The following is a 27,371-nucleotide window of genomic DNA, read 5'->3' on the forward strand; positions in this document are numbered from 1 at the left end:
GTACGCGTGTGCACGTGGCTGCGGGAGGCTCTGCTGACGCAGCCGGCACGCCTCCCTGTCCAGGGCCACCCAACCCCATCCTACCCTGTGCCAGTCCCACCCGACCCACCTACAGTTTGGAGGGGGGGGGGTCGGCTGCTTTTTCTGGAGGTATTTTGGAGTGCGAGGAGATAGGATTTGGACGAAGCGCCGCGCTCCCAGTGGAGCCTCCAGGCTCAGACGTAGTCTACCTGTGGGGACAAGCGACCGGGAACCTCTTCTTCCCCGCCCCGCTCACCATGTGAGCTTTCTTTAGTCTGTTGCAGGAAGGTAATGTGAAATTACAGTACAAAATTACAAAAAGTGATAGCGAAAGGGTTCGTGCGCTGGGAGCCAGCCAGCCATGCCTGCTTCCTGGATATTCCATTCTTTTTTCTCCCTCCACGTTCCCCATCTTTTTGTGGCCATGGAACATTTTTGTAATCATTAGACTGCTTTGGGAGGTGGGGTTCCTCTCCTAAATTGTATAATAATTAATAATTAATGCAGAATAAAGATTTGTTCAATTTCCATAATGGTTGAACAATCAGGAGAGGGAGAAGCCATGGCTGTTTTAAGTAGTATAATTAGGGTTGCCATATTTCAAAAAGTAAAAAGTCAGGACACCCCAAAGGTTGTTGAGCTTTTTTAAAGGAACCCCCCTAAAAATTTATTGAGCTTTTTAAAGACAAAGCGCTACCCTTCGTCCCCCCTGGAGATCAATTCCGTCTTTGATACTGCTTTAAATATATAGTACGGATGGGGCTTGCCAGGATCAGAGACCCACTCTATCACAAAACTCATATATGACCTTGATCAAAATCTCTCAGCCTGACCTGCCTCAAAGGATGGCTGTGAGTATAAAATGGGGTCAGAAGTACCTGCTGAATCTTCTGTCCACCATGGATCAGTCAGGATGGGGGGAGGGGGAAACTTGGGTGCCCAGCCAGAAATAAAGGTATTATTATTTATTCTTACTTTATTTATTTCAAAAAGTTTTAACACTGCTTGATTGTAAAAAACCTCAAAGCAGTTTACAAAAGTTAAAACAGTAAAATCAAGAAAAAATCAGAACCATATTTCATAACATAGGAAAGTTAAAATACTAAAACAAAGTAAAATTACCTCAACTTTTAAAGCATCTGGGTAGAGTTGTCTAAACAAGAAGGTTTTTAGCAACTGCCAAAAAGAGTACAGTGAAGGTGCCTACTTGATATCTATAGGCAAGGGGTCCCAAAGGGTAGGTGCTGCCACTCTAAACAATCGAGTTCTTACAAACGTGGAATAGGTATTATGTGGCACCTGAAATAGTGTCAAAGCAGTTGAGTGGGCACATGTGGGGTAAGTCAATCTCATAAGTAAATTGGTACCAAGGTAAGGATTTTATATACTATTAATAACACCTTGGCCTGGTAGGAAGTCAGCAACAAGTGCTGCTCTCTGAGCGTAGGCCTCACTCCTGTCAGCAATCATGCTGCAGCATTCTGTACCAACTGCAACTTCTGGGGCAAGTGTGAGAGAAGCGCCACAGAGTACATTACAGTAATCCAGTCTCGAATGCATGAACAACTGTGGCAAGGCTTTCGTGGTCCAGGAATGGCTGTAGCTGTTGAACCAGCTGCAGTTGGTATAAAGCACTTCTAGCCACTGAGGCTATCTAATAAAAACATTTATGCATAGCCGTGAGAACAAAAGTGGCTTTGAAGTTACTCACAAACAAAAGGGAGTACTTAGACACCACACCCAGCAGGCACAAAGTCATCTCAACATGGTCTTTCTTATTCTTTTTCCATAAACACCACTGGATAGCTCAGTTGGTTAGACTAGTAGTGTTAACACCAAGGTTGCAGGTTCAATCCCTGCATGGGGCAGCTGCACATTCCTGCATTGCAGTGGATTGGACTAGAATGATCCTCACGATCCCTTCCAACTCTACAATTCTATGATATAGTATTTATTTCTAAATTTGCATTTATACTAATGAATGAACATATGCAGATATGTGCCCTTCCCTATTCTGTTTCTTTTGTGTGTGCATTTTTTCTTTGTTAGTGATGCTTTAGTTATCCTAGCAGAACGATGCATATTATACCATAGCTGTCAACGTTTTCCTTTTTTTTAAGGGAAATTCCCTTATTCCGAATAGGATTCCTCGCAAGAAAAGGGAAAAGTTGACAGCTATGTATTACACACACATACGTGTATCTATATCTATCTATATATATATGCGTCTTAGTGTGTAGCTGTCATGTGTAGTCCTCTTCACACGATGAGGTAAATGGCCCGATTTAGAATCTTCTCTCAATCCTGTAACCAGTTAGCCGTTACCGTCCCTTTAAAGGTGCAGGGAGTGTGATGGAGATGATAGCTTCGTCGCTATCTGATGACATACACTGCCTTTGCACGAACTAGCAAGGCTAGATCCATGAGGGGGTGATGCCAAATCTGGCGGCCATGGGTTTCGTCACTCTCTAGTGACGTTCTTCCTTTAGCGACGAGCTGTTGCTAGGGCAGCCATGGACGCCACTAAGAGACCTATACATATCCCTCCGCAGATGGGGCTCTACGCGGAGAAACACCGTCTCCACCAAATTATGCAGGTGAGGGGATGCTTGGCGCAGGCGACTTGAAGGGAATAAACGGCCCGCAGAATATAAAACTTACAAGGGAGCTGTCCGAGCGGGACGGGATATGTGAGAGTTCGATAATTCCCGGCAACCACCGAGGGAGAGGGAGCCTATTAGACTACAGTTCCCAGCATGCTCTAGGGCAAAAGGGGGACGTTCTACCTATGTTGGACTCCAGCTACCATCAGCCCCAGCTGGCATTGGTAATGGTGAGGGATGATGGGAGTTGTATTTCATTTCCCCCATTCCTGCTCTGGGGAAATGCAGTAGCTAGATTGGCATAGGGTATTTGTCCACCCTGCATTTATAGGTCAGAGTGAGCGCTGGTGATTTGCTCTTTCATTTTTATTTTATCGAAAAAGTGTTATGAGCCTGAAGGTGGTGATGTGATTGTTATAAGCTGCCAAAGGATCTTGGGAAGTGTAGTTTTCTCTTCACAGAGCTACAGGTCCAGCTACCCTTAATAAACTACACTTTCCAGGATTCTTTGGGAAGGGAGAAATAGGTTTTAAATATATTGTGTGGATCTGCCTATAATATCCATAAAATACAAAAAAGTTAGAGAAATATAATTCATCACAATATTCAATATATAATAATAAATAATTGTACAGGCAATGGCTATTTCGCACAGTGGTTCCATTTCCAGCCCCAACACACGCCAGTGGAGTGCACATAAAAAGGTAAAGTACTCCTGGACAGTTAAGTCTAATCAAAGGCGACTGTGGGGTTGCGACGCTCATCTTGCTTTCAGGCCGAGGGAGCCGGCGTTTGTCCACAGACAGTTTTCTGGGTCATGTGGCCAGCATGACTAAACCACTACTGGTGCACAGAGGACCGTGATGAGTGCCAGAGTGCACAGAAACACCATTTACCTTCCCGCCGCAGCGATACCTATTTATTTACTTGCACTGGCATGCTTTCGAACTGCTAGGTTGGCAGGAGCTGGGACAGAGCAACGGGAGCTCACCCCGTCGCAGGGATTCGAACCGCCAACCTTCCGATCAGCAAGCCCAAGAGGCTCAGTGGTTTAGACCACAGCACCACCCTGCCACTGTTCTTTCCTCTTCCAGGTCCAAAAGGACTCACATGTTGGTAATCACTCATCATTTGGACATGCCTAAAATGATTGCTGCCTATATATAAAGCAGAAGCATGTGATCTATTGTTAACTTGTGGCTCCCAGCCACAATAAGGAGAAAGGATAATGAACTTTGGCTAATGAACTGGAGCATCAAGGCTGTTATAATCCAGTGCTGGGAAACCTGTAGCCCTCCAGATTTTGCTCCAGTTCCCATCAATCCCACTCAATATGGCTGATGCTCAGGGATGATAGGAGTTGTAGTCTGACAATATTTGGAAAGCTACGGGTCCCCATTCCTGATTGAAGAAGTAGCACACAATAGATGGAAGAAGCCCTTCATTTAGAAGAGTCATTCTCTCACGAGTGGCTGGGGAAACTCAGCCAGATAGGCGGAGTATAAATAATAAATTATTATTATTATTAGATCAGGGCAGAGAAACTGTCAACCCTCCATACATTATTGCACTCCAACTCCCATCAGCCCCAATCAGCATGGCTGATAGTAAGGAATGGTGGGAGAGAGTCCAGTAACATCTGGAAGGCCAGAAGTTCCCCATTTATTCTCTCTTCCTTTCAAAGTTTACAGGCTAGATCTCTGGGGATGATAACCAATGATCCTGATTTTATTGGCAACCTGGTGGTTTTAATAGTAGAAAATAAAATGCAAAAAAAAAAAAAAAAGCAGCTCCGCACCCAACTGCCTTACTCTCTTCATTTTGTTTTGAAATTGTAAGCAACTTCCAAGAGAGGGACGTTAAAGTGACTGTGGGTGAATGTGGAGAGAATGCAGCCTTAAACCGAAGGATAATGACATTAGATGATATGCTTGCAGTGCCGTCTTTGCCAACAAATTTGCCAAAAAAAGCTCAACAGCTTTTCCGTCTGGATTTTCACTGTTTGAAATATGACAACCCTACTGTTCCCCCTTTTGTTCCTTCCTTCTTCAGGCAACTGAATCCGAGCAGAGGCAGCAGCAGGGTGACCTGCAGAGTTGTGGCTAATTTGGCAAGGCCACAGTGGCCTCTGCTGGCTATCAGCCACAGTTGCAGGTATAGCCTTGGTGATGAGAATGAATAAGGGGCAGGCACTTACTATCTAAATCCAATCCACCCTTTTCATGCCCAGTCAAGAAAACCAGATCCAGAGTGTGGATGGGCCAATGACATATTGGAACAGCAGCCCTGAAGCCCTGAACCTCCACCCCCAATTTAATAGCCTTGGGCAAGAATGTTGAAGTCTTCTAGAGCCAAAAGATTGGGAGTCATCAGTCATAGAAAAAGAGGTGCCGGAACGAACCACGAATGCCCCCCTTGCTCTCTTATAATGATAACGTTGTATACCATTCAGTTCCAGCTGGAAAAAAAGCCCTGTCAACACTGCTTTTGAGACCACCTTTGTCAGTTCATGAAGGGAGACTGCTGGATAGTGAGGTGGGTGGTAAAGCAGCACCTAATCTGCCCTGATGACCCACTGCCAGGAACAAACAATCTAGATCTCCGCTCAACTGTACAGAGAGCCTGGAGAGAGAGATGGATTTTCTATATACCACAGCTGTTTGGAGGAGTAGGTTCTCTTGTGACTTATATGTGTTCCTTTTTAAAGGAATGTTTTAATCTTATAATACGTTTTATGTTTAAACTCTGAAAGTTACTTGGAGACTTTTGTGTAAGAAATGTTTAGTGTCTAATAAATACCAGTAGTAATAATGACTGCATACTCACCATTAGCATTTAAGCACACACCTCCCTCCAAGAATCCTGGAAACTGCAATTTATCCCTCACAGAGCTACAAATCCCAGCACCTTTAACAAACTTCAGTTCCAAAAATTCCTGGGCAGGGAAAGTCATGCACTTCAAATTTATGGAGTGTATGCAGACAGTAACAGTAATAATAATAGTAGTACAGTGGTACTTCAGGTTACATACACTTCAGGTTACAGACGCTTCAGGTTACAGACTCCACTAACCCAGAAACAATGCCTCGGGTTAAGAACTTTGCTTCAGGATGAGAACAGAAATTGTGCTCCGGCAGCATGGCGGCAGCAGGAGGCCCCATTAGCTAAAGTGGTGCTTCAGGTTAAGAACAGTTTCAGGTTAAGAACAGATCTCCAGAACGAATTAAGTTCTTAACCCGAGGTACCACTGTAATAATATTTCTTTTAATTTTGTTTTTAAAGGAAATGCTTCAAGGTTTGCTTATCCATAAACCGGAAGAGCCTTTAGACTTCCTGATAAAACAATTAAAACAAGACAACTATGATGGTGAGTAAAGGGAATAAATCATTTTAGTTGGGGAATTGGGCAACTAGCAGCTCCTGAGCTGAATCCAGCCTATGAGAGGCAGCTCCTGCCCTACAAGTTGTTGACCTCAAGCCTGTCTTTCCCACCATTTTTTTTGTTTTATTGCCTACCCTCTTCCTACACATTTCATCCCTTTATGGCAGCCACCAGAACGTTTGATCAGTTTCTCTAGGACGCAGGACATCAAGACAGCTGATCAGCCACCAACTATATATTCTGGCCTCCTCCCAAAGTGCAAGCAGTCTTCCCCTCCCCCCCCCCAATTTCTCTTCCTCCAGTATGGCCCTTCCAGCAGATCCCATCACCCCATGACTGAGCAAAGCATAGATGCACAAGTGGGAAACCAAAATAACAGGGGCGCCTATCTCAGCTTTTAGTTCCCTACTTCCTCTATGCTTGGCTCAGCCCCAGGGTGATGGGATCTGCTGGTAAGGCCATATTTCAGTGATGAAAGGGAAAGTGATGGCTTAGTTTCAAGGTGTTGCTTCATGTAGAGATTTGGCTGACCAGCCCTAATCAGTACCCAACAGTACCATTTTGCAGGGGCGTAGCTAACTGCCCTGACACCCGGAGTGGTGGGGGCAGGGCGATCTGCGCATGGAGGTGCCATGACAATCTGTGCATGGGGGCTCCGGGGCGATCTGCCCAGAGGGGCAGTGTGGCAAGCTGCCCATGGAGTCCACCTGGCATACGCAAGCCTCACACTGCCATTTCAGGCAGCACGGGGCCCCGAGCCACCGCGTCACTCCCAGGAGAGACACTTGGCTCGGGCGCGCTGCAGGCCAGGCCCCACGATAAGTGCCACCCCCTGAGGTGTGCCATTTTGTCACCCCCCTCAAGGATGATACCCAGGGTGGACCACACCCCTGCACAAACCCCTTCCTACGCCCCTGCCACTTTGCATGGAAACCATAGGTAACATAACTCTAACACATAACACCAACACAACACAACACAACACAACATAATGTGAGCCTGCTGGATCAAGCCAATGGTTCATTTAGTCCCACATCCTGTCAACCAGGTGTCAGTGGGAAGCACACAAGTAGGACCTAACCATCATCTGCACGATTGAGATGAAATTGATTAGGGATGGCATACCAAGAGGGCTATGCCTTTCAGACCTAACAATTATTTTCCAGGGGCATCTAGGTACGGTGGTGGCTGATGCCTATTTTGACTGAAAGGGCAGAAGGCTGGGAGTCCAAGGCAGCAGGTGGCGTTAGAGCCAATGGGGGAGGGTAACTAATTACAGTTTTGTCCCCATCCTCCTCCCTGCTGAGTTCTACAATGGCTACGCTGAAACCTAGGAAGAGGAGAAAGCTGACAGCCAGGGCCACCACTCCCTGGATTGGTTGTGAGTAAGGCAGGCAGGCAGGTGGGGGCTGGCAGCACCCCATTCAACCTGATTGAAAAGCCTTCCTAGATCAGGGTTTTCCAGCTGTCTCCAGCTGTTTTTGGATTATAGTTCGGATCATCCCTAACCACTGAGCCTGCTAGTTTGGGGTGATGGGAGTAGTAGTCCAAAAACAATTTGTGACCTAAGTTCTGGAAACCCAGACCTAGATATTAGGAGACCCCACATTAAATACTCATAAAATAGCCATCAGTTTTGAACTTGAATATATATGTATCTATCTATATATCTCTAAGACAAGTTATTTGATCCTTGCTGGAAATTGTGTCCCACTATTGTAATCTCATAGCTCCCCTGTCCTGAAACCTGAAATGGCAACTTTGAAAACAAGGCTAGCCTTGTACACAGTGTACATGTTGGTCTGATGTTAGCTGCAGAAATCATGCCAGTGAATATGAGCGGAATTCACTATGGTCTTTTTTCTTTTTTTTCTTTTTTGAGTCTGCAAAAATGTGATTTGCTGCATTATTTTTATGTTTCCTTTCCATTGAAATGCATAGAAATTAATTATGTAAATAATTGTGTTAGTTTCAGACATAATATAGTGAGACAAACAGGATTTAGCAGGAGCCAAACTGTAGCAGAATGTAAACAGTGTTGATTGTGGCAAGTACAGGACAGGACAGAAATCACTGCCTCCTTATGTTCCAACCCGTAGCCCACCATGTGCTAATTTCTAGGGTTTGTAAGATGCTTCAAGTTTCTTTTCCTGTGGAAAGCCAAAGAGAAAAGCGTATTAACAGATCCCTTTTTAAAAAAAACCCATCAAGATGCCTTTCCTGGGAATGGCAGGAGTTCTTGTGTATCCATTATTTATACTCTCTGTGCCTCCGTCTGATAACTTCCTGATGTCATTAAGCTTGCTAATTACTCCTTTTGTCAAGTGAAAATTTGGCTTCTCAGCTCTGGCAGCTTTTGCCTGCCATTTATTTTTATTTTTAAATTACTTACTTACTTGCCACAGCTAATGACTTCCACAGCTCAACAGCTTCGCAGTTGGGGAAGCTGCAAGTGGGCTTCTTAACATGAGTGTGTGTTTGTGTGTAAGGTAGGCTGACGAATCGAACAGCCTGCGTTCCTGCCACAATGAAGAGCCGTGTACCCTCAATCAAAATTATTTGATTTACAAACTGTTCACCCTTAGGCGGATTAGATTTGGCTATGCACAACGGCACTCTAATTTTTCATTCCACATGAGCTGTCAAGGCGAGAATGGTGTCATGTTGCTTTGATGTTTCTGTAACGGTTTACTCTGGGTTGTTGCTTTTTTAAAACACACACACACACACCAGACGTTCTGTTGTGTCACATCAATAAAATCTCTGTCACTACAGAAGTCTGGGGCTCTTTATGGTTTAGGGTTGGGATTCATATCAAGGTGAATTTGAAGCTAAATATTTCGGGTTGGTGAGCGAGGGGAGGAAAAAAAAATTGCATCCAGGAGCGGTTTCTGAATGTAGCTTGCGCCCATTCTGATCTGTTTAAGAGAGGTTTTTTTTGTTTTGTTTTTAAGTACACCATAGAAAAGTTTTTATGTAAACCTTTTGGCTGCTGAAGCAAGGGCATGATTCAACTGATGATAATGATGGCTATTTTGATTTAGGGCATAATCGCTCTGGCCCTCAGCCCACCCCATGGCATGCCCCGCTCCCATGGTGTAGTGGGGTGTGCATGCACCTGCCCCAGGTGCCACCAGGGCTTCCAATGCTGCTGGTGAAATGTGACCCCTTTCACTCCTCCAATCTGCTCTGGATGGTCAGGGGAGTGATCAGAGAAGATTTTGGAAGGGGCAGGGGAGGGGACGGTTTCCTGCTCATGCAATGAAAGCCTCTCTGGGGAGAGCATTCCACAAATGTCTTTTGTTTGAAACCCTGGGGATCCACTGTTAGTCAGTTTAGATGATGTTGCACTACGTAGACCAGTGAGTGATGCAGTATAAGGCAGCTTTTTGGGGGAGAAATTCAACATAGTGCTAAGGAGATTGCTCCAACATCCTGCTTGTCTGATAGAATGATCTTCCCTCTCCTCCCCTGTGCACTGTTCTGGAGTGTCTCCCAACCCCCCTGAGCCAATTTGGGGTGTAGGGGTGTGTTCAGGGATGGAGGAAAGCCCCACTGTGCTAGCAAAAGTTCTTATAGGGGCTCTTGTTAGTGGAGCCACTTAGCTGGCCCTGTCTTTTTAAATTCTTGAGCTGAACATCCTAAATGACCAAGCTACAGTTTGTTCCTTTTATTTTTCAGCGTGGGATTTGAAAACAAAGCAAAAAGCTCTTGATTTTGAGTTTCTAGTAAAAGAGATTGTCTTTGGTTTAAATGAAGCACTGCTGTCTGCTCAAGTTCAGAGTATTCTTATTAAATAATGGAAGGAACAATGCTAAAAAGAGCTGTTGAGAAAAAAAGAAAGAATAACAGAGGAGGAATCTCTAGCAATCTTGGTTTCTTTGTGTGTAAATGTGTGTGTGTTTTAAACAAATTTCTTGATCACAGAAGAAGGTACTGACTGAAGAGAGGGAGAAGCATTACCTTATTAAAGTCATCAGGAAAGCTATGAATTTTCATGATCTCTCCTTCCAAGGCAGCTTTCGCCCCAGAGAAAAATTCAAACAGAGATGTGGAAGGAAAAGAAAAAGAGATTGTATTTTTCCCAGGTGTGAAGGCAGAAAAGCTTTTAATTAATAATTGGTTCTAAAGTACTCCTTTAAGTAGTGTGGCGTCGGGGTAGGGGCGGGCGCGACAACGTTATACACAAAGGTGCTGGTAATTGATAGCTCCAAACGACAAGAGGCCTTGAGAAACTTTTTTAAAAAAATAAAAAATCTTTTATTAAGTACAGTAGCTTAGAATGTCCATCTATGTTTATACAATGAAGCATGCAAAGTTAAAAACAAATATTCTTTAAGCACAGCAGCCTAGCAAGGTTGCACAAAAGAAACCATAAAGTAGGGAAAGCAAGACTTGCTCTGCTTGAAAGAGGAATTCCATTTAAAACCCAGAGGAGAGAAGCTTAGTTTCTTCTGCTATTTCTAAACAGAGCCTGTCGGGCTCTTGAAACAAATTCCTGCTTTCTTTCGAAGCTCACAGGTACCAGGCACTGCCACTGTCCACCCTTTGGGCTCTAGAACTCAAACTTCCCAAACTGAGATGAACGGTTGTTTGGTTTGGGCTGGGTTTTGTAGTTAATCTGGTCATGTATCATCTGCTCCCGGCTCTTATGATCAGTGTTGAGAGTCCCAGCGTACCTTCACCATCCCTGGCTCCCACCACGTCCACCTCCTTGCGCTTCCTAAGACTCTCAAGTTCCTTGCGGGCGCCGTCGAACTCCTCAATGTCGTCCAGCTTCAGTTGCAGCTGAACAATCACTCAGAAAAACCCAAGGACGATGGGGTTGCATCCAGTGTCTTCCTCCAAGTAGACCCATTAAAATGAATGGGTATAACTAACTTGGGTCTGTTAATTTCAGTGGGTCCTCTCTGAGTGAATTTAGTTGGATACAAACCAATCAAAATTTATTTTTATTTCTTAAATATATACATTGCTGTTAAAAAAACCCCTCAAAGCAGCTTACAAATAACAAAACAATAAAACCATTAGTAAAAACAACTATTTAAACATTAAATAAATAAAATCAGCAATAAACTAAAAACAGGTTAAAACATAGGATACGTGTCCCCTCTTCCTACTGGGTATTTTTGATTTTTAAAGAAAATGGCACTTGGAGACTTAGGGAAGTTAAAAAGGTAAAATATTTTATTTTACAGCAAAATAGGTAAAAGAGAAGATGTATCAGGGGGCAGAATTATTTCAAGAAACAGTTACCGGTATCTTATCTATTATCGAACGATCAATTGATATCACAGTGGATGTCACAGGCTTCTAAACAAGATGGTAAATGCACAGATTATTTTCACTTTGGTTCATAGCTGTCAATGTTTCCCTTTTTTAAAGGGAAATTCCCTTATTCCGCATAGGATTCCTCGCAAGAAAAGGGAAAAGTTGACAGCTATGCTTTGGTTCCTTAAACTAATTGCAGGGCTGTTTCAGTTTAGGTCATAAAACTAGGGTACTGAAAATATGACATTGTCTGTCAGTTTCTCCAACCTTTTACAAATCTCACCCCTGAGGCTCCTCTTTTGGTATACTAGCCCAGGGGATCAGCACACACTCCCCTCCTAACTGGTTTGGGATTACTCCTCTCATCAGAAGGTCTGTCCCCTTTTTACTGAACTTGAGACCCAAGTAGAGTGTTTCCTCACAACTCCACTTCTTCTTTCTCAAATTGAGCTTCCTGGTTCTCATTAGTCTATATATTCTTAAAAGACACCAGCCACTTAATTTTAATCTAACACCCAGCTCAGAGACTTCCTTCTCTGGCTGTAGATATTATTCTCAGGGCAAATTGCACACAGTTCAGAGGCTATACCAGGGGTCAGCAAACTTTTTCAGCAGGGGCCGGTCCACTGTCCCTCAGACCTTGTGGGTGGGGGGGCGGACTATATTTTTTTGCGGGGGGGGGGGGGGAAATGAATGAATTCCTATGCCCCACAAATTACCCAGAGATGCATTTTAAATAAAAGGGCACCTTCTACTCACGTAAAAACATGCTGATTCCCAGACCGTCCGCGGACCGGATTTAGAAGGCAATTGGGTTGGATCTGGCCCCCAGGCCTTAGTTTGCCTACCCATGGGCTATACTATCCAGTTGAAACGCCAGGAACCCAGACTATCAACTGCTATTCTTTTTCCAGTCACAAAGTTCTGTCTCCACCCACCTTCTGGCTAGCTGGACCTGCAGCCAATCAGAGTGAGTCTTCAGTCCTGCACTCTGCGAGCTACACCTCTCCTGTGTAGGCCAGAATAATAAATAAAATCACTTATAAACTAAAAAACAGGTTAAACATACATAAACATGTCTGGGTAGGCTTCTCTAAACAAAAATATTTTAGCAGGCACCAAAAAGAGTAGTTATGTCAGGCAGCAGGGAGTTCCAAAGTGTGAGGCAGCCTGAACAGGGGCTTGTAATTGTGGAGGTATACAGTGGTACCTCGGGATGCGAACGGGATCCGTTCCGGAGCCCCATTCGCATCCTGAACAGAACGTAAGATGCGTCTGCGCGTGTCGCGTTTTGCTACTTCCACGCATGTGCGTGACGTCATTTTGAGCATTTGTGCATGCGCGAGCTGCGAAACCTGGAAGTAACGCGCTCCGCAGCAACCCGAAAGTGCTCAACCTGAAGCACATTCAACCCGAGGTATGACTGTAGTTTGTTGAGGTTTCTAGTTATTTGAACCCCTAGGTACCTGAATTTGGTGCGGCAGAGGTTTTTTTGTTTTGTTTTTATGTTGGTGAATTCCTTTTGGGTATGCGGAAGGCGGGGGGCAGTGTTGAAGCACATAGTCTCAGATTTTACTTGTAGGCCCAATAAGAGTTATTATGACTAATTATTATTTATTAGTATTCTGCCTTCCCCCCACAGAACCAGGACTCAAGGTGGCTTACAATTTATTTATTTTTTTAAAATCGCAGAACGCTAAAAATATATAATGGTTAAAAGGTAAGCAACCTATAACGGAATTAAAACAATATAAAATATATTAGTCTGAAATTAGGGTGGGTTCAAAGAATTAAGAAACACTGAAAGTTTTTTAAAAGCCTGGGAGAGTAAAAGAGTCTTGGTCTTGTGCCGGAAAGAGTGCAGTTAGTGTTAGGAAGCCCTTATAGGGATGGTATTCTACATTCAGGCAGGGTTGGGCAAATCTGTAAATTGTGGCTTCTCTCAGTTTTTCAGTTTTCTGTTTTTAGGTTCACTAGTTACAGTTCCACATCAGTTTGTGGTGTTCTGTTTTAAAACTCTTTGTGGAAATTCATCAGTGTTTTGTGCAAATTTCTTCTAATATTAACATTTTTGTATGCAAAGTCCACCAATATATTCATGGAACTTTGAAGTGTCAGGCATAGCTCTAATGGCTTTAGCCCAAACGTAGCAGAGTTTTCCTGCACAGCGAAGAAGCTAGTTGAGGTGGAAATGACTTGTCAGCTAGACTCAGAATAACTATTTACAGGATTTATTAAAAAGGAAAAGAAACCAGCAGAGTTTCTGCATATAAAAACAAAGCAAAATAAATCCTTTCTTTCTCTCTCAACCATACACAGCACTCCTACTCCTAACACACCTACCACACCAAACTGTGCTAGCATTCCCAGATAACAGAGTTGAGTGCTGGTCGTTAACCAATCAGAGTAAGTAGTTTTCTAGGTCAAGCAGACCTTGGCTTTCTGCCAAGAGTAAATTGACACTGCCTTGAGTTAATTGTGTGAAGCCAGAATCTGTAAGTTTCCATGAGAATCAATTAACAGAAACTGAACACCCCCTCACAGATTCTGCTGGACAATTAACATCAAATAACACCTATGTAGGAGATTATTTTTCCAGCAAACCTAAACTCTTGCACATTTGCTTGTTCTTTATCTTTGCCAATGGTTTAGTTAATACATCTGCTACATTTTCTTCACTTGATACATAAGTACATGTGATTATATTGTCCTGTACACAGCAACGTACATTTTGGTATTTTACAGAGATATGTTTGGAACGTGATTTGAAACCCTCTGTTTTACTTAAGGTTATACAAGCCTGATTATCAATGTAAACTTGTACTGGTTCTCCACAATTTACATTTAAATCTGCTAACAAATGCTTGAAATAAATCACCTCGTTGCACAATTCACTCAATGCGGCGTACTCGGATTCCGTTGATGACACACTTACAATATCTTGCTTGCGTGATCGCCAGCTGATTAAAGCTCCACCGACCATTATGACTAGTCCTGTGACAGATTTTCTATCTGGCAAATTTCCCCAGTCACTATCACAGTAACAGTTCAACATTTCATCCTCTGAAGAATTTAATTGTAACATATAGCCAATTGTCTGTTTGAGGTATCTCAGAACTTGTTTTACCCCTTTCCAGGCATTTAGTGTGGGTTTTGAGACCAATCTACTTAATATGCCTACTGCGTAGCTAATATCAGGTCTGGACCACTGTGCTAGATACAATAAACTTCCAATTACAGAATGATATACATCAGGATGTTCAAATTCAGGACTCTCATCTATATGAAGTGTTTTTATGAAACCTGGATCCATAGGCACCACTGCCCCTTTGCAATCCTGCATCCCGTATGAAGTCAGTAGTTGTTTAACTTTGTTCTGCTGACTAATTAGGCAGCTGCCATCTTGGGCCCAGCACACTTCCAACCCTAGATATGTCCTAACCGGGCCTAAGTCTTTCATTTTGAACTTACTGGACAATTGCTTGGCAAACCTTTTAGTTTGTTTATCAGTTTTGCAAGCATACAATACATCATCTACATAAATCAGACAAAACTCTTGATCACTGCCTGTACCACGTACATAAACGCAATTGTCAGCTGTACTTTGCTTGAAACCAAATGACACTAAGGCCTCATGGAAACATTTGTTCCAAGATCTTGCAGCCTGTTTGAGACCATATAGAGCTTTGTTTAATTTCAACACTCTATTGGAACCTGTCTCATAACCAGGCGGTTCGGCTAGATACAGGTCTTCTGATATTGATGCATGTAAATATGCAGTCTGGATATCAAAATGGTTTAACAGGAGTTTTCTCTTTGCTCCAAGCGTTAGAATCAGCCTTATACTTTCTGCCTTAGCAGTAGGGGAAAAAGTCTCGTCATAATCTTTTCCAGGCCTCTGTGAGTATCCTTGAGCCACTAAACGAGCTTTGTATTTGTACTTTCCTGTCACCAGAGGTTTAAGTTTGTACACCCACCTGCAGCCTACAATCTTTGCCCCCTCAGGCGCTGCTACTGGTGTAAAGACCTTGTGCTCATTCAGAGAGGACATCTCTTCCTCCATTGCCTGTTTCCAGAGCTCTGCCTCCTCTTTTGGCAACTTTAACACCTCCTGGAAACTCTTGGGCTCTGCAATTACACTAAACACATTTGCAGTATCCGGAGAAAAACGCACCGGAGGCACTCCTTTGTTTTGTCTTTTAGATCTTCTGGGAGAAAATTTTTCTTCTGACCCACTTTCCTCCTCAGAACTACGACCTCTCTTTTGTTGCTTAGCAACTGGTCTCTGGCTAATTCCACTTTCTTGAGAGCTCTTATCTGAACTTTCCTCCCCCTCAGACTCTGATTCTCTATGTTTACCTTCAGAATCATGAAGCTCCTGAGAAGGTTCAAACCAAACCTCAGTATTGGCATGTAGTCTCTCCCAGCCACTATGTTCACAAAAACTGGCATTCCTGGAGATCACAATGCCATTTGTCCCTTCAGCAAAGCGGAAACCTTTTCCCAGCTCCTGGTAACCCACAAACACTAACTGTTTGGTCTTAGGATCTCCCTTCTTTCTCATTTGTTTTGGAATTAATACCCAGGCTTTTGATCCAAACACATGCAAATAGTCAATTTTGGGTTTTTTGTGAAACAATTTAAAGTACGGAGTTGTACCTATTGTTTGATGAAAGAGCCTATTTTGGAGATAACACGCGGTGAGCATGCTCTCCCCCCAATAAGACATGGGCAAATCAGCATCATCAAGCATGGCAAACATCATATCTTGTAAAGATCTATGTTTTCGCTCTGCAACGCCATTCTCCTCTAGGGAAAAAGCGTTCGTTTTTCTATGCCCAATGCCACGCTTTTGTAACCAATCTCTAAAAGCATTTGACATAAATTCGCCACCTCTGTCCGTCTGAATCCTTTTGAGTTTAGTGGACAGAAATCTTTCTACAGATGCCACCCAGCCTTTAAACTTAGTGAACACGTCACCCTTATTCTTCATGGGAAAAACCCAAGAATAACGTGTGGCGTCATCCACAATTGTTAATGAAAAACGCGATCCACCCCTGCTTACAGGAAATGGACCAATTACGTCCATGTGAACCAGTTGTAGCGGTGACTCACTAACTCTGTCACTTCTGGGGTAAGAGACTCTGTGGGTTTTAACCTTTTTACAAACATTACAATCAAGGTACTTGTTACAACTCTTTAAATCACACCCATCAGCCAATTCAGACATTTTTAGTATACTTTTCCAGCCAGCATGCCCCATTTTCCTATGCAATAAGTGCACACAGTTGTCATGTATAGCTTTGTTATTCACTGCAGGCTGAGATTTACTGACTACTGCTGCAACTTGAGATCCTGCCTTAAGCCAAAACAAGCCTCCCTCTGACTTAGCAGTGCCTAAAATCTCACCAGCCTTCTTAATAATGCAACTGTCTCCTTCAAAATACACTTTAAACCCAGCTTTTAGCAAACAATCTACAGACATCAGATTGCTCCTTAATGAAGGTACACAAAGTACATTTTGCAGGCATTCACGAAGACAAGGAACAAAAACTGCACCCCCCGAAATCACTTCGGAAGTACTTCCGTCTGCTAGAGCCACCTGGCTGCGCTGTGCTGAGTTCTTGGAAACAAACAATTCATCTGAATTTACGATGTGCCGAGACGCTCCCGAATCGACCACCCAGACAGCTTGTTTCTCATCAGCAATCTTGACCTCTGCAGTCACCAGCTGAGCCGACTGTTTTCGTTTGAAGAATTTCTTTTTACGCTGCTGCTGCTGCTGCTGATCTCGTCTCTGCTCCTGCACCGGCCACTGAGACTTGACCAACTCCGGACATTGTCGTTTTAGATGCGCTAAAGACCCACATCGGAAACAACGCCTAACAGCAAACGCTGACTCCTCACCGGTATGCTGCTTTTGCGTCACCTCTGGCATGGCATGAGAACTCCTTCCAAACCGCCCGCCTGTAGAAGCCTCTGCAGCAAACGACCTTTCTTGCCTCTTCTGCCATTCTTCAATCAAACGCCCAGTGACATAGCTGACTGATAAATCACGCTCCTGTAAACCTTCTAGAGACAAAACTAAATTATCCCAGCTTTCCGGAAGAGAACTCAAAATAATAGCCACCTTCTCCTGCTGGTCTAACGCACAGTCTCTTTCCTGTAGCGCAGTAAACTTTAACTGTAAACTGTGTAGGTGTTCCTGCATTGTAACCCCAGGCTGTAACATTGCCTTGTACAATGCCTTGCGAATGAACAGCTTGGAAACCGCTGTCTCACGCACATGGAGTTCTTTAAGTGCTTGCCACACACCTCTAGCTGTCTTGATTCCCCTCACATACGGCAACTGGGAATCTTCCAGCCCCAAGACAATTGTGGCCCTTGCTCTTTGATCTTTATCAAGGTCTTCATCATCAGGCTTCGCAGGAAACTTACTCACCACCTGCCAGAGACGATCCCTCTGCAGCACTGCCTGCATGCGTTCCGACCACAGCAAGTAATTGGAGTCATTCAGACGCTCAAAAGCCATCTGAACTGGTTGTGAGGCCATCTTGAGAGCGATGTCCCTGGAACCGGGAACCAGCTACTCACGACCACCGAGAGAGAGAACAGGAACCACAGCAACCATTCACACGCTGCGGCTGTTGTCCTTGTGTCCACTGCGTCACCAGCTCACAACAGGAACCAGCCAGTGTCCATCTGCTGCACCAACAGGAACCACAACTTCTGGAACTACTGGAACCAACACCGTTGATGCTGACACCACCACAACTCAGGCTGGCAGCACAATACCCATAACCTCATGGAACTTTGAAGTGTCAGGCATAGCTCTAATGGCTTTAGCCCAAACGTAGCAGAGTTTTCCTGCACAGCGAAGAAGCTAGTTGAGGTGGAAATGACTTGTCAGCTAGACTCAGAATAACTATTTACAGGATTTATTAAAAAGGAAAAGAAACCAGCAGAGTTTCTGCATATAAAAACAAAGCAAAATAAATCCTTTCTTTCTCTCTCAACCATACACAGCACTCCTACTCCTAACACACCTACCACACCAAACTGTGCTAGCATTCCCAGATAACAGAGTTGAGTGCTGGTCGTTAACCAATCAGAGTAAGTAGTTTTCTAGGTCAAGCAGACCTTGGCTTTCTGCCAAGAGTAAATTGACACTGCCTTGAGTTAATTGTGTGAAGCCAGAATCTGTAAGTTTCCATGAGAATCAATTAACAGAAACTGAACATATATACATGACTGCAAAGCAATTTTCCCTAACAGAATGCATATATGACTTCCACAGATGTATGCTTTTTGTGCACACTTTACCAGGGCATGTACATTTTTTGGCATGCCACCTGGCTTGAGAACTGCACTGTAAAAATTAGGAGAAATGTAAACTTGGAAGGTTGTATGTCTGAGTTTTTTCAGAAAGTGAGAATTAATCCAAATCAAATTTCTCCCGCACTGCTTCATCCTTCATTCAATCCCCGTCCCCCTTTAGTAGTTATCCACCTCACTACATTTGGCAGCGGCATTCAGAAGGTACATTCTAGAGTTTGGATAGGAACTCACTTGCAGGTAAACTGACCCCTAGGGCTACTTTAAAGATTAATACTAGGAGTTTGAATTGGACCCAGGAAACACAGCAGAAACTGTAGCACTAATCTGAATGTAAATTAGCAGTGAACAGAAATAAAGATTATCATCATCATCATCATCAAAGCTGAATCTTAATATCAGAAAAATGAATGAAGTGCAGAGAAGCAGAATCAGGTAGTGGTTGGATAATTGAACATAGATTGCTCATTCAAAAAGTCACACCTTGTTAGATAACAGAAATTTCGGAAGCCAAATCCTTGACAGCCTTCTGTGTTAGAATTTCCATCTTGGAAATGGGTAACTTTGGCATTTTAGCAGCTGCTTGGGGGGTAGGGATGGTGGTAATGTCATAGCCCTAGTCCAAGAAGGAGTTAAGTACACAAAAATCAGTGGGATTCAGCTGGCATAACTCTCTGTTGAATGTTGGACTGTTGACTGTATAAAGGGATCGGTGTGCAGACCAGATGGGTTAAACAGTCCATTACAAAGTTGCCCTAGAAACACCCTGCCACCCATGTGGTACGTTTAGGGACTGAGCCCCAGATGATTTTTACCGGTGTGCAGATGAGTAAATCGGCACATTTCTGCATTGGCACGTCTTCTGCCAGCTCCTATGCAGAAGGAAAAGCAGATTTAGTACAAAGTGAGCATTTACAGTAGCCCTGGGCAATATTAAAGCGTGATACGGTGTGTATAATGGTACGTTTCCTTTTTCTCCCCCCTCCTATCAAACGTTTGTCCAAAAAGCTGTGTATTAAAGCTTCAGTACCTCAGGGTTTTCTTGTGAATTTTAAATTGTGCTCCTTACTTAAACCTCAAAAGGATCTGTAGATAGAAAGGTTCGTGATATTATATATATATATATATATATATATATATATATATATATATTGCTTTGAAGCGGGTTGAAGAAGTTGATTAGTGTTGGCACCACAGCACATTTCAGTGGCTCTGTTTATAAATAATTCCTCACTTACCAGGCTGGAGTTTCAAGGTGTTAAGATTTTTTTTTTTTTTAAGGGGGATGGAGGAGAAAAAAGCCACACAGGTTTTAATCACATTATTTTTTTTTTGAAAGAAATTAGGTGACAAAAACAGCTTGATGTAGCCTTTTAAAGCATTCTTTTCCTGATAATGTATAGCCTTTTCTTGGTGCTCTTACAAGAGCCAGTAAGAGCCCTTCCTTTAAACCTCCCAAGTCAAAGAACTTTGTAAAGATGAATTTGTAATTTGGGGGGTTCATGCATGATTTAAAATTTTCCACTGCTCAACTCCATACTGGAAAGCGGTTGCAAAGCTTTGGGGTGGACGGTGGGGTGGGGAATACACTTCTCTCTTTCCCTCGGCTCTCTTGCCAAGATCAGAGAGCATCGCTCCCTTTTGGATAGCAAGATCCAGCGAGGCTTGTCATTTTTTATTTTGGCCGGCTGGAATCTTCGACTGAAATTATCTCCACAGGTACCTTTGGAAAAGATGTGAGGGGTAGAAGGGAGCAGGCTTCCAAGAAAATGCACTGGGAGACTAGCCATCACAGTGCTTGTATATAACATGGCAGTGGGTGTGTGGGTGGGGGCAAAGGGGCAACAGATCACAACCTCAAAGGGCATCGTGAAAATGGCAGGTGTCCAAATTTCAGATTTTAAACAAAGCTGAAAGATTTCAGGAACAGAGGGCAACAGGTTCAAAGGATATATTTGCTTGTGGATCTAATTAAGATTCAGTTGCAAACAAAATCTCCAAAGCAAGCAGGATTTTTAAAAAGTATTTAAGGTTGTTATTTTCTGTCTGTTTTATACCTGCCATATAATGCTTGTTCTGCACTTGCAATAAATTGGTCCTTTAGTGTAAGAGCACCTACACTTTGGAACTTCCTGCCCATTTATGTTATTACCTAATATCAATACACCTTCACTGTATTGTTTCCTGTGGTGCCAAAACCTTTTTTGTTCCAACAAGCTTACCCAGGCACATAACTTTAACATGTCATATTGATAGATAGTTTTGGCTGGTTGCTTGGTTGGCATCTGTTTGTCTCAGGAGACAATGGAAGAATGTGCCATTGAGGGTGAAGTCAAACCATTGGAGGGTTACAGCTCCTGCTGTGGTGGTAGAGACCAAAATGGAAGAGACATGTTTTGCTGCAGCTGGGGCAGATGATGGCATCTGGCTGTGCTGTTGCAGGTGTACCATGGCATTTCTTCTTTCTGCGCTCCTCCCAGTGGTCATTCCTCCTTTAGTCACTGCTATGGATACACAACCTTACTGTCTCCAGGCATTGTGGTCATCTGCAAGGGATTCCCAAATGGAGGGGGTGATGTTGCCAGCCTTCATGTCATGTTTACAGACATCTTTGTAGCATAGAGCTGGTCTGCTAACAGGCCTGGTGCCTGAAACCAGCTCCCCGTAGAGCACGTCCTTGGGGATCCTGCCATCTTCCATTCTGTAGACATGACCAATCCAACGTAGATGTCACTGAGACAGGAGTGCGAATGTGCTGAGAATGTGGGCTTGGGAGAGCACGTCTTTGTTTGAGACTGTCCTGCCATGTGATGCCCAAAATCTTCCTGACGCAGCACTTATGGAAGGGATTGAGGCTTTGCTTCTGGTGGGTATAAGTTGCCCAAGAGTCACTTCCATAAAGCAGTGTGATGCAGCATTGGTCGTTAGCATCACATTTTCCCATACTGTTTTGGAGAGGTGTGTCATTGCCATAGCTGCCTTGCCAGTATACTTGTCGAATATACCAGGTTGGGGAAGGCTGCATTAAAACAAAGCATCAAAGGAGATATTAAAAGAGTAAAGTTTAAAAGGGTGTGGAAACGAAAAAGGTCTTTGTCTTTCCATAACCAAGCCCTGTCTCTTGCACTCAGGGAACTTTGAAAAGACTGACTTATACCAATAGTTACTCAGCCGTTGAGTTGTACCCCAAGATAACTGTGTTTTCAAAGAATCGGTTTAGGTGGGCTGAAATACCATAAGAACATTAGACAAGCCTGCTGGATCACACCAAAGGCCCATCTAGTTCTGCATCTTGTTCTCAGAGTGGCAGACAAGATGCCCCAGTGAGAAACCCACAAGCAGGGTCTGAGCACAGAGATAATCTCCTGACTTGCAATTCCTAGCAGCTCTGATCCAGAGGCCGCTGACACCCCATACCACACCTCCTGAAAATGGGCATGTACACACTAGATCAGGCATAGGCAAACTCGGCCCTCCAAATGTTTTGGGACTACAACTCCCATCATTCCTAGCTAACAGGACCAGTGGTCAGGAATGATGGGAGTTGTAGTCCCAAAACAGCTGGAGGCCTGAGTTTGCCTGTGCCTGCACTAGATATTTAAAGTGCGTTATTTCCCTCAAAGATTTCTTGGCACTGTAGCTTACCCTTCGCAGAGTTACAATCCCCAGCAAATCTTAACATACTAAAGTGCCCAGAATTCTTTGAGGGGAAAGAATGCGTTTCAAATGTGCTTTAAAGGCCTAGTGTGTACACAGCCTTAATCTCAGCCAAGAACTTCCCCAAGGCTTCCTGCCCCCTACACTCTCAACCCTTTGTTTCCCCTTTATGTCCACCTCCCCCTGCTTTCGCTAGACCATCCTTTCTGGTAATCCACCTCAACTTGATTGCCGTTTCCCAGCACCTGGGCCTCCTCTCTCCCATATTTTAATCATTAAAAGCCCGCAACGGTGCTCGAGATGGAAGGGCCCATTAAAACCCCGCACACGTCCGCGTAACGAAGAAGATGCGGGGACATATGTGCCGAGGGGGAAGGCGGCTGGCGCGCCATCCCTTTCTTCTTCTTCAGCTCCTCTTGCCTTTAATCTTGCTCTGAAACCAAAAGAAGGTTGTGCCACGGACAACCATGGACTCGAGGAATGAACAAGAAAAGAGCAGGGAGGAATCTGATATTAATGCTGTCCAGGGGGAGAGCGAGTGAGCAGCGAGACAAAAGGACTGAGGAGGGTGAAAACACACATGGAGTAACTTGTTTTTTCTCTCTCTAGCGGCTGAAGGGGGGGGGGAGTTTTTGCCATCTTGCTCCAGAAGGAACCTGGGAAACGCACCTCGTGTCTCATCTTCCCCAGCTCTGCCCAGGAGGTAGCTAGTCTCTGGGTCAAGGAGACGTGAGGGGAAAGTGAAATGAAAACCATTTTCTTTCTAAACTAGCAAAATACCTGCCATGGTTCTGCTCAGACGTCACACACATCTAGGAGGGGTGTGGTCGGTCTGTTCTCTTGACACAGAGAGTGCATTGCACACACACACACACACACACACACACCCCAGCGCACACACAGCTGCCGCTCAACCCCATATCTTTGTTGGTCGAGCCGGGACTGGCTAGGATGAGGCCTTGGAAGGCCCGCTTCCTCTTACAACACTGTTACATATTCCTTTTTATTTTTTTCTACCTTGGGAACTAGTTGCAGCCATTAATTTTTTGACTTTTTTAAAAAAAGAAATGATATGCCTTAATACACCAAGCAAGGTAACTTTAACAAAAATCAATCATGGCTTTAATTAAAAGATAAATAAATCCATAGCCCACACTCTTGTTAAGCAAATAGTGCCCCGATTAAAAACCATGTAAGAGCAAAACCACATAAAACTCATAAGAGCGCAGGACAAATAGCAATACATCAAGCCCTCAAATTGTGCTTGCTTTACGTATATGATCATAACCTTATGTCAGGCTGGTGTGGGGAATATATAAATAAATGGAGAGCCAGGTCCACCTCTGCTCTCCATTTATTAATTTTCCCTGCATTGTTCACCCACTAGGTTTTGCAGGAGGACTCTGGCACTAGCATTCCAGGGTCCTTGCGGCACCTTCCCAAAGCTAGGTAAGTGAGGCACAGGGCTTTGGGAAGGTTTCACAAATGCCCTGGGAAGCTTTCAGGACTCTCCCACAACCTTTCCAGACCCTAGTAAGTTGCTCTCCATGTTGCAGGGGTGGGAGGCAGTTCCAGGGTTCCTGCCTCTGTGCGTGGACTCCTAAAACCGAACCTTGCGGAAGTGGTGGGCCCACTGTAATCAAAACAGCCATGATCAGTCACTGTTTAAAAGCATTGGAAGTGGCGGCAGTCACTCCATAATGCAGGCAACATGACTGATCCAATCTCTGCCCCCTGAATTTGGAGCATGTTGAGGACTCTTGATCTGGATCTTAAATTCTAAGCGGGTGCATTTCTCAGAAGGTGTCCCAGGTGTTCAGGGTTTTGAAAGCCAGAAAAGTCAGAACCAGCACCCAGGGATACACAGGCAACCCTAGTGCACTCAACAGGTAGTCCTTAGGCTGCAGGTCTCCTGAAGTAGTGGGGAGGTTCCATATATGTTTTCGAATAGCAGCTGAATCTGTCTTTTACCCTGGGCCATTAGGTCCTCCCCACTCTGCTTGAGATTGTAGCCTGTCTCCTCAGAACAGTGAGCAAAGCTTGCTTTTCTTAATACGATCTGTTGTTTACCACCTTGAGATACTACTGGACTATAACTCTCATTGTTCCCGGCCATTGGTCACGTAGATTGCAGCTGATTGGAGCTAGGTCTAGCAGCATGTGGAGGGGCACAATGTTGCCTATCCTATGTAAAATAGCAGCATTCCATCCCCACAATTACTAGCTGACCACTAGTCCAAACTTGAGGTCTTCATGCTAAGGGGGTAAATTGTTGGCATCTTGAGTTAATCCCTGCTGGAGGAGCCTACTTTACTCTTGATTACCAAAATTAAAAGAAAAGAGATTCTAACTAAACATTAGGGGAAAAAATTCTGATGGTAGGAGCTGTTCAATAGTGAAATGGACTACCTGGGAAGGTTGTGGACTCTTGTTCACTGGAGGTTTTTAAACAGAAGTTGGATGACAATGTGTCAGGGATTATTTAGCTGTGATTTTTCCATTACAGGGTTTGGAATAGATGCTCTTGGGGTCCTTTCTAATTTTATGATTCTACGTATATAATCACACTGAGACTCTTTGAGTTTGGGTGGGAGGAAAGCTATGTTCATTGAACAAAATGCATGATTGATTGGAAAGGTCTTAGTTCTATCTAAGGTGGAGAATGCATGATCTTGCATCTTGGATGGTGAGAGAATCAAAAAGGTGTCCTCTCACCAGGGAGGCATGGAGAAGATGGAAGAGGAATTGGGTATCAGTCTAGCACTGGATAAAGTTCAATAGGTCAACATAAAAAGGACAGTCTAGGAAGGGGACTAAGCCTACAGTGCACCTCAGCATTTCCAACATTTAAACATATGCTAATAAAAGGAACTGGAATGGCAATGGATATTACAGTTATCTTCAGGAAATTACAAGGATCCTTAACAGCTACAATGTTGTGACATTCATGTGTTTTTTATTTCATCTACAGTTCCAAAGATCTGTATACTTGGACCTCCTGCTTCTGGGAAAACGACTATTGTAAGTGGATTTTGTGCATGCATGGAAATGTTCTTAATGGATAGCAGATGTAGGACTCATTGCCTTTATTAAAGTCTATATTAGTACTTAGCATTTTGCTGGACCTGGACAAAAAGCTCCAATATAGGTAAATTGTGGAATTTACTCCCATGAGATGTGGGTGACGGCCACCAACTTGGATGGTTTTTAAATTATACAAATGGAGGATAAGCCATGATTGCTATGTTCTACCCTGCACTATCGGAGGCAGCTTGCCTCTGAACAGCAGTTGCTGGGAATCACAAGTGGGTAGAGTTGCTGTGCTCAGGTCCTTCTTGCTGGCTTCCCATTGGGGCAACTAGCCAGCCACTGTGAGAACAGGATGCTGGACTAGATGGGCCACTGGCATGCTCCAACAGGCTTGCCTTATATTATTATGGTGCTTCAGACCACCTGTGATGTTTCCGTGAAAACGCAGACATCTTGGCCTATGGCTTGACATTTTTAGTAATCATTGGTATAAATCAGTCTTTCCAAAGTTCCTTGAGTGCCTGTGATAGGGCAGTTGGCCGCATGAGTCAGGAAACTCCCAGTTCAAACCTTTCTTCTCTTCCAGATTCTCAAAAGTAGCCTTAGACAAGAAGCCACTGTATACTTTCAGATTCTCTTCAGCCCACATCTTTGCAGCTATTCTGTTCTACCTCACAGCGGGGTTGTGCAATGTATGGGAAAGTGTTGGAAAACTTTGAAGCTGCGGTCCTCTACCCATCTGTCTAGGTATAGGATTGCAAAGTCAAGCCCTTCATAAACATAAAGTAGTATGATTAACACAGGCCTGTCCTTGCACTAAATCATTGCTTTCTCCTACTCTGCCTAAGGCTGAATCCTTTAAACTCTTTACAGATTAATTTTAATTTCAATAAATTTCTTTATTGATTAATTACCCTTCGTCAGAAGGAAACAGGTTAAGTAAGATTCCCTGTGTGTGTGTAGGTTTTGCTGCTTATTTTTTCATTCCCTAGCAGTCTTTGAGAAAATCCAGGCATTGGGCTCTTCCAGAGGGAGGGGGCAGAAGGAGCACAGGTTTTAAAGTGACATCGTAAATGAAAACGTTCCAGATCTCCATTGTGCTGAATTTCAAAATGGTCACTATATTCCTTTTAAAAGTGACAGATAACATATTTGCTGTTCCCCCCTCTCCTGTTACAGATGGTGCTTTCTTTTTCTACTTTCCACTTAAGCGTTACGAATTTTGCACACTCCGATGGAAAAACTGTGAAAATGCTGGTGTTATTTGTTTTTAAATTTTCTTCAAATTCACTTTCATTTCCTTTGGGAAGATATAGCTCTCTCTTATTCCTTCTCTCTCCCCCACCCCAAACACCTGCTTTTCCCTCCAGGCAATGTGGCTTTGTAAACAACTGGGAACTGCACGGATTTCTCCGGAGACTCTGTTAACCAGTGCGTGGTCAAACCTCACAGACAAAGTACAGGAGTATCAAGACACGAAACAGGTGCGTGGGCAGAGGTAACGATGCTATCTCTGCATGGAAGGGAAATATAAGTTGTGGCATTTGCTGTTTTATTTTTCTGCAGACACAAACGAGCGATCCAATTATCGCACCTTGTTTTGTATCTGTGGTGATTTCAGAACAGACTTGTGAATTTGTGGCAGTGGGCTCCCTCCATTCTAGGGATGAAATAGCAAAGGGAGCTTTGCCATCCTCAGCTGAGAATAAATATTGAACTTTTCTGAATTCACAATCTACCCTATGCCATAGTTGTTACTAAAAACAAGGTATTAAAAACTCCTCCAGGTGGATAGAAATTCATGAGCACAGTGTGTCTGAATGTAATGCAGTCCATAGCTGCGATGTTGGAGAATTCTTTTGGAAATGGGAAGCAGAAATCATGACAGTTTGCATGCTTGACCAAGGTCAGAAATAGGCATGCATATCTATGGGGCATGCATATCTATGGTATGACAAAGTTAAAGTGCATAGAATGTTCAAAATTCACATTGTCAGAAAAGCACTGTTCAATGTTTGGACTAGATATAAAGATCTTTTGGAAAACAAAACTCCAAGGTGGTTGTCTTCAAT

General features: G+C 43.6%; 1 protein-coding gene across 3 annotated transcripts in view; it reads left to right on the plus strand.

The window, feature by feature from the left end:
• The first annotated feature begins 26 nt into the window (after positions 1-26).
• The window catches only part of AK8 (adenylate kinase 8), a 102,921-nt gene continuing 75,576 nt past the window's right edge, over positions 27-27,371 (plus strand). The window contains exons 1-4 of one of the 3 annotated variants that reach the window (XM_083423815.1): positions 27-309; positions 5,907-5,991; positions 25,241-25,290; positions 26,670-26,783. In XM_083423815.1, coding sequence (XP_083279941.1) covers positions 5,910-5,991; positions 25,241-25,290; positions 26,670-26,783 — 246 coding nt within the window. In that variant the 5' untranslated portion in view covers positions 27-309; positions 5,907-5,909. Of the gene's footprint in view, positions 310-2,457; positions 2,619-5,906; positions 5,992-25,240; positions 25,291-26,669; positions 26,784-27,371 lie in introns of those variants that run through there. The other 2 variants (XM_083423814.1, XR_014507234.1) reach the window with 2 other exon arrangements.

Source organism: Podarcis tiliguerta, assembly GCF_965153285.1.
Source record: "Podarcis tiliguerta genome assembly, chromosome: Z".
Lineage (NCBI taxonomy): Eukaryota > Metazoa > Chordata > Lepidosauria > Squamata > Lacertidae > Podarcis > Podarcis tiliguerta.